A 7,850-nucleotide genomic window follows, 5' to 3' on the forward strand; every position below is an offset into this window, starting at 1 on the left:
CTACAGATCGCAGTCTGGCTATGTTTTCTGCTTAAACGGAGGCGCTGTTAGCTGGAAGAGTTCCAAGCAGGCAACCGTTGCAGATTCTACTACAGAAGCTGAGTACATTGCAGCGTCGGACGCAGCAAAGGAAGCTGTTCGGATCAGAAAGTTTGTTGGTGACTTAGGTGTCATTCCGAGTGCTGATAGCCCCATTGCTCTGTATTGTGACAACAATGGAGCGATCGCACAAGCGAAAGAACCCAGATCCCATCAACGATCCAAACACATACTCAGACGATTTCACCTCATCAGGGAGATCATAGACAGAGGAGACGTGCACATTTGCAGAGTGTCGACAGATGACAACATTGCCGATCCGTTGACGAAGCCTCTCCCTTCGTCGAAGCATGAGGGTCATGTTAGGGATATGGGCATTAGATGTTTAGCAGTTCATGATTAGAGCAAGTGGGAGATTGTTGGTTTAGTGCTCTATGATGTACTGATTATGAGCTTTGTTCAGATACATTCGATGTATTGATACTTTATATGGTTTATATGAGAGTATTTGATTCATTACATGTTCTTGCATACTAGATCTGTTATGAAATCCATGTATCATTAGGAATGATACTAAACTCCCTAGTCTTATGTCGTTATGGGAATAACGACATAATAAGACTAGTATGATGTGTGATTGATGATCACATAGATGATCATAAGTATTGGATACGATCACAATCATAGGTATTCGTTGCAGAACGGAATACTGGACTGACCCGCATGAGATTGTCACATGGACTAGAGTCATGACTAGAATCTCATATGACGGTTCCATGATTGGATCCTAAGACCTGAGATATCTACGGAATCCAACATGAGGAGTTGCGTGCTTTGAATACGTCAAACGTCCTGCGTAACAGGAGGACTATAAAGGCGTATATCAGGTACGAAACGAATCATGTACTGGATTGTAGATAGTCAAGACGGAATTTGTACCTCTCGTAAAAGAGAGAGATATCGCTGGGCCCCTCGTGTGAGCAAGACTGTAGAAATGTGTGGCCGCACTATAGACGAACGTCGTCTATTTCAGACAGTCAAACTCAGTGAACGAGAAAGCAGTCGAATCAGATAAGGTGGCTGGTCCATGCCTTATGTTCGACATATGATATCGCGATACAAAAGGATCATCAGCCGGAATCATCACTGGCGTTCGTATGATCACAAACAAACTCTATTCGAGATAGGTAGTCATAGTGTCTTGCTAGAGACCGCCTATGGGGATTTTCGAAACCACACTTAGATCAAGCATCTACTTTCAAGCTATGAGAACCACCATTTCTCCATCTTGTCTCAACAAGATAATACGACACACCCAGCTTTGGCATGGCCCATGACACGTACGATCGAGGCCTTGACAAGTGCTTTACTTATAGAGCTTCTAGATCTAACCGGTTTCTGTGCAACGATTGTTCATAATCCGAATAGACCATCCATTCGATTATGTAATCCCAATCCCGGAGCTCCTACTAAATCAAGCATATCTAATATCTCGATTAAGTTACGTGCATTCATTCACTATGGACCATCCATAAGAATAAATCATGTCTATTTGAGTCACAGTTGATCAGATTATGCAACGATTGCATAATCGGACCTCGAAAACGGAATTTTTCGGAATCTGGACTTTGGGCCGTCCGTTCTAGAGGTAGAACGGACGTTCCAGGCTAGCAGAACGTTTGGTCTCGACTTCAGAAGTCAGAACGGACGTTCAGCCTAGTAGAACGGACGTTCTGCATGGCAGAAAGGACGGTCCAACCTTCCGTTCTGTGCCAATCAGTCCGTCACCCTTGGACCGTCCGTTCTGGGTCCAACCTTCCGTTCTGTGCCAATCAGTCGGTCACCCTTGGACCGTCCGGTCTGGCTTACCCAGAACGGACGGTCTAGGGTAGGTCTCTGTGATCAGATCACGTTTCCCCGCGTTCTTGGCCCCGATCAGACCCGAAACTAATCTGAATTCTTCTGTACACCCAAAATTTGAATTCCTGCACTCTATACAACATGAAACATGCAATCTACACTAGATTCAATAATCAAACATGCATAGATATCATAGCAAACATGGATTCAAACAATTCAAATCCTAAAACATGCGTGATCGGGTTCTACGAAATCAAAACAGAGCAACCAGGCTCTGATACCACTGTTGGGTTTCCTGGAATCTCTAGAGCGAATCCTATTCCTAAGAGATCGATTCTAGGGTTTGCGCAGCGGATATAAAACAAAAATTTAATAAACCCTAGAACCATGCTTCTAATGAATCGTAGAAACGTTAGAACGCTTACCTCAATCGATCCGGGGCCTGTATCAATCGAAGAACACGTCTGATCACGAAAGGCAGGAAGATTACCTCGCCCTCTACACGTATCCACGCCTCGGAATGGATTCCAACGATTAGAACTTGTCTGCTAGGACTCAAATCTCTATTCGGTTTTTGCACTTCGAGAAAACGAGACTTAGAACTTGTTGAGCTTTTTGGATCTCACCAAAAATCCTCCAAGAACTCCAAAAGTCGGCTGCTCAAAGTCTCATTCATTATTAGGGTTTTAATCTCCTTCTTATAAAGTGATTTTACCCTAATTTCGGTTCAATTACGAAAATACCCCGAGCCCAGAACGGACGGTCCAGAAATGCACGTGGACCGTCCGTTCCAGCAAGCAGAACGGACAGTCTGCGTTAGTGGACCGGATGGTCCACGTGCATTTCTGGACCGTCCGTTCCAGGCTTCGGGTTTTTCGAAATTAGACCGAATTAGGGTTAAATCACCTTATAAGAAGGAGATTAAAACCCTAATTAAGTTAGAGCTTTTGCTGGCCGACTTTAGAACTCTTTTGACAGACTTTTGGTGAGATCCAAGAGGTTCAAGAGTGTGATCGAAGTCTCGGTTTCTCGAAGCACAAAACCGAATAGCTGATTCGGGTCCTAGCAGACAAGTTCCAACCGTTGGAATCCATCCCGAGGTGTGGATACGTGTAGAGGGCGAGGTAATCTTCCTCCCTTTCGTGATCAAACGGATTCTTCAATTGAGACAGGCCCCGGATCGATTGAGGTAAGCGTTCTAACGTTTCTACGATTCATAGAAGCATGGTTCTAGGTTTTCATTAAATTTGTGACATAACCGTTTCACAACGTCACTTTCGGTTCGTTTTGTCTCTTTGGTATGCAGCTTCCAGTGCATGACAAGAAGCACAACCGGTAGAGAACAACTCGTCTTCGACCCCGAAATAGAAAGGACTCTGCGCTTCGCTCGGAGACAGCAAAGACAGTGGGGAATGGGCAAAGAAATGCTGAGAGAGAACAACTCACGAAGAGAACAGCCTGACATGGCCGAAGAGTTGTTGAGAGGGGCCAATGCTCAAAGGGGTCCAGTCCAAGCACCCCCTAGAACGCTTCGAACGTACACACAACCGAAGCACACTCAGTTGCTATCATGCATCAGCCGGGGGCCTCTAGAAGATTTTGAACTCCTGCCGCAATGCATTCAAATGCTCAACAATATGAGTTTCCGTGGGAGACCAAACGAGGACCCGAATGCTCACCTTACAAACTTCAAGATGAACTGTAAGGCAATCAAGAAGGGACCGGGGATTACCTTAGAAGATGTGTTTCTTGAAACCTTCCCCTACTCGCTTACGGAGAGAGCTAGAGATTGGCTCTACACTCTTGAGCCAAACTCTATCTCGACATGGGATGAGATGGAAGAACAGTTCCTTATGCAATACTACTCCCCTTCCAAGATTCAACATGCGAGGAATCGGATCAATGCCTTTGTGCAAGAGGATGGGGAGAATCTCCATGATGCATGGGAACGTTTCAAGGAATATCAAAGGATGTGCCCTCACCATGGAATGGAAAGAGACTACCTTCTATCCATGTTTATCCATGGGTTGAAGGATGACACCCGTTCTTGGATTGATGCGGCATGTGGAGGCGTTATTTATGACATCCCTTTTCAAGAGTTAGAGGCGACAATTGCAAAATTAGCCAAAGGACGCAGCCATACATCCAACGAGTTCAGTAGGAGAAGCTCAGTGAAAGGGGCGACAATTGCAAAATTAGCCAAAGGACGCAGCCATACATCCAACGAGTTCAGTAGGAGAAGCTCCGTGAAAGGTGATGTGGGAGAGAATGCAGCCCTTATAAGGCAGTGTTGGCCGACCTTGCTGAGATAAAGGTTCAACTCGCCAACGCCAAACAAGTGGCTGCTGTGGAAGATCATAATCCAGCGCAAATTCAACCGGGAATGTATATGGTTGATCAAGAAGTGGAAGAAGCCAACTATGTCGGTCCTAATCAATACACTCATCCGTCCAACCTATACAACCCCGGATTGAGGAATAACCCCAACGGAACAACCAAAGACCTCCGGGTTTTCAACCGAAGTACCAACAACAAGGTCAAGGGAGCCAAGGTTATCAAAGGAATTCCAACTATAGGCCACAACAAGCGCAACCTAAGGAGCAAGACCCGGACATCAAGGACATGCTATTCCAAATTCTCCAAGGCCAAAAATCACAAGGAGTGCCTATTGGAAACATTGAAAATGAGCAAGTTGCATTCAAGAAGCAATTGGAGGAAGTACAAACTTACTTGAAGATCTTGGACAATCAAGTGGCCCAACTTGCATCTTCCTCCTCATCAAGACAGCAAGGCATGCTTCCCGGTAAGAACGAGGTGAACCCCCGTGAGCACATCAATGCAGTCGAGCTAAGGAGTGGAAAACAACTTCCAGAGATTACACCTCCGATGGTTGAGAAGGTAGTGCCTCCGAAGCTAACAAGAGAGGAAAAAGGTAAGGCGGTAGAGGAAGACATCCCTAATGTTGGTTTAGTGCTCTATGATGTACTGATTATGAGCTTTGTTCAGAAACATTCGATGTATTGATACTTTTTATATGTTTTTTTTATGAGAGTATTTTGTTCATTACATGTTCCTGCATGCTAGATCTGTTATGAAATCCATGTATCATTATGAATGATACTAAACTCCCTAGTCTTGTGTCATTATGGGAATAACGACATAATAAGACTAGTATGATGTGTGATTGATGATCACATAGATGATCATATGTATTAGATACGATCACAATCATAGGTATTCGTTGCAGAACGGAATACTGGACTGACCCGCATGAGATTGCCACATGGACTAGCGTCATGACTTGAATCTCATACGACGATTCCATGATTGGATCCTAAGACCTGAGATATCTACAGAATCCAACATGAGGAGTTGCGTGCTTTGATTACGTCAAACGTCCTGCGTAACAGGAGGACTATAAAGGCGTGTATCAGGTACGAAACGAATCATGTACTGAATTGTAGATAGTCAAGACGGGATTTGTACCTCTCGTAAAAGAGAGAGATATCGCTGGGCCCCTCGTGTGAGCAAGACTGTAGAAATGTGTGGCCGCACTATAGACGAACGTCCTCTATTTCAGACAGTCGAACTCAGTGAACGAGAAAGCAGTCGAATCAGATAAGGTGGCTTGCCCATGCCTTATGTTATCCCGATTAGGAATCCTAATTGGATTGAGATTCCTAATTGGAATAGGAATCCTAATGGGATTAGGAATCCTATTATGTATAGGAATCCTAATGAGATTAGAATTCTATTACATCTAGGAAACCTAATGAGATTAAAATTCTAATAGGTTTAGGAAACCTAATTAGATTAGGATTCCTAGTAATCTATTCCTTGTCAAATTAGGATTTTTGGAAAGTCTATATAAGGAGAATGTCTTCTAGGGTTTTAAGTGAAGAAAAAAAGAAGAAAAATAAAACCCTAAGCCTCCAAAAACCTTGCACACAAGAGAGATCGAGATCTCTAGTCCTAGCAGACAAGTTCCAAGGTGTTGGAATCCATCCCGACGTGTGGATACGTGTAGAGGGCGAGGTATTCTTCCTGCCTAGAGTGATCGGACGAACAGATCAATTGATACAGGCCCCGGATCGATTGAGGTAAGCATTCTAACGTTTCTATGATTCAATAGTAGCATGGTTCTAGGGTTTCATTAAAATTTTTGTTTTATATCCGCTGCGCAAACCCTAGAATCGATCTCTTAGGAATTAGATTCGCTCATGAGATCCCAGGAAACCCAACACCTAAGGTACAAGAACAGGAGAAAGAACCAGCCTACATCCCGCCTCCACCTAAGGTACCCCCGATACCTTTTCCTTATCGTCTAAAGAAATTTAATGAGGACAACCAATTCGGGAGGTTTGCGGAAATGCTTAAGAAGATGGAGATCACAATGCATTTCCATGAGGTAATCCTTCAAATGCCGTCATACGCGAAGTTCCTCAAGGATATTTTGACAAAGAAGCGAGTGGTCGAGAAAGAGACCATAGCATTGAGCACCAAGATTAGTGCAGCCATCACCAAGCATGAACTCCCCCCGAAGATGTCTGATCCGGGGAGTTTTTCTATACCATGCAAGTTGGGAAACATCGAGATTGATGGGACGCTATGTGATCTTGGAGCTAGCGTGAGTTTAATGCCGCTATCCATTTACAAGAAGTTGAATATAGGCGACTTGAAGCCCACGAGAATGGCCTTGCAATTAGCGGACCGATCCATCAAATATCCAGCAGGCATTCTAGAAGACGTACCCCTCAAGATCGGTGGATTCTATGTGCCGGTGGATTTTGTAGTTTTAGATATGGATGAGGATTCTAAGGTACCGATCATAGTGGGCCGACCATTTTTGAGTACAGCGGATGTCGTAGTGCACGTTCGATCTGGTAGATTAACGATGAAAATCGGAGATGAGACAGTCGAATTTACACTCGTCCAGAATTTGAAGCAACCCTCGACAAATGATACGGTATGCTATGCGGATATACTTGAAGCGATGGCGGAAGAAGTGATTGGAGAATTCCGCGAAGTAGACCCGCTAGAAGTGTCACTAATGGCTACAGAAGCAAGTCTATATAGCAATTGGGAAGAGATCGAGGAGATAAGTCGGGCACTGGACGGTCAAGAAACCGAAAAAGAGGCTTCTGAACTATTTCAGGTGACCCGCCGGAAATCACCTAGTTTCAGACTGATGCAGAGGGAAACGAGCGACCGCTCGGATTATCAGGCGGACCGCTCGAAAAGTCTGAGAAAAATCGACTCATTCCCTGGGCAATCGAGCAACCGCTCGCCAGAATGGGCGGACTGCCCGAAAAGTTTGAGAAAAATTGATTCATTTTCGGAGAAAACGAGCGACCGCCCGACATTTCAGGCGGACCGCCCGAAAAGTCTGAGCAAAATCGACTCATTTTCGAAGAGAACGAGCGACTGCTCGGATTATCAGGCGACCCGCCCATGTGTACCTGAGACGGAAGAATTGCATTTCGAGGCCCTCCTCGCGACCACTCAAGCCATGTCTGACGCGCCTCAAGCCCCAAGAGGAGATACACATGTTGATTGGGATCCCAAACATGCCCCGCAAGTGGAATTGAAACTCTACCTCAAGGGCTAAGGTACGTCTTCCTCGGCACAAATTCTACTTACCCCGTTATCATTAATGATGCACTAGATGAGGATCACGTAGAAAAACTCACCAAGTTGCTTAGGCAATACAGGGAAGTCCTAGGTCACATGATAACTCCTAATTCTCTCTATATTTCCAGGACGTTTTTATAGGATTTATATGAGGATCATATTCATTTGTAGGCATTATAGGCGTGTTAGGCTACGAAACTCGGTTTGGTTGTGTTTTTATTGGATTACAGGTCTTGGATGAAATTTGGACCAAGAAGGAAGCAATCTGGAGCCAAAAGGATGAAATACATCAAGAACTTCCTGCCTTGACTTGGCCAGAG

General features: G+C 44.6%; 1 protein-coding gene across 1 annotated transcript; it reads left to right on the top strand.

Moving 5' to 3' along the window:
- The first annotated feature begins 6,268 nt into the window (after positions 1 to 6,268).
- LOC104811348 lies at positions 6,269 to 7,507 on the top strand. The gene is made up of 3 exons (XM_010538010.1): positions 6,269 to 6,782; positions 6,891 to 7,054; positions 7,340 to 7,507. The coding sequence occupies exons 1-3, from the start codon at positions 6,269 to 6,271 to the stop codon at positions 7,505 to 7,507; spliced, it is 846 nt and encodes a 281-aa protein (XP_010536312.1).
- Positions 7,508 to 7,850: the final 343 nt, after the last annotated feature.

This window comes from Tarenaya hassleriana, unplaced genomic scaffold (assembly GCF_000463585.1).
Source record: "Tarenaya hassleriana unplaced genomic scaffold, ASM46358v1 Cleome195, whole genome shotgun sequence".
Taxonomy (NCBI): Eukaryota; Viridiplantae; Streptophyta; class Magnoliopsida; order Brassicales; family Cleomaceae; genus Tarenaya; species Tarenaya hassleriana.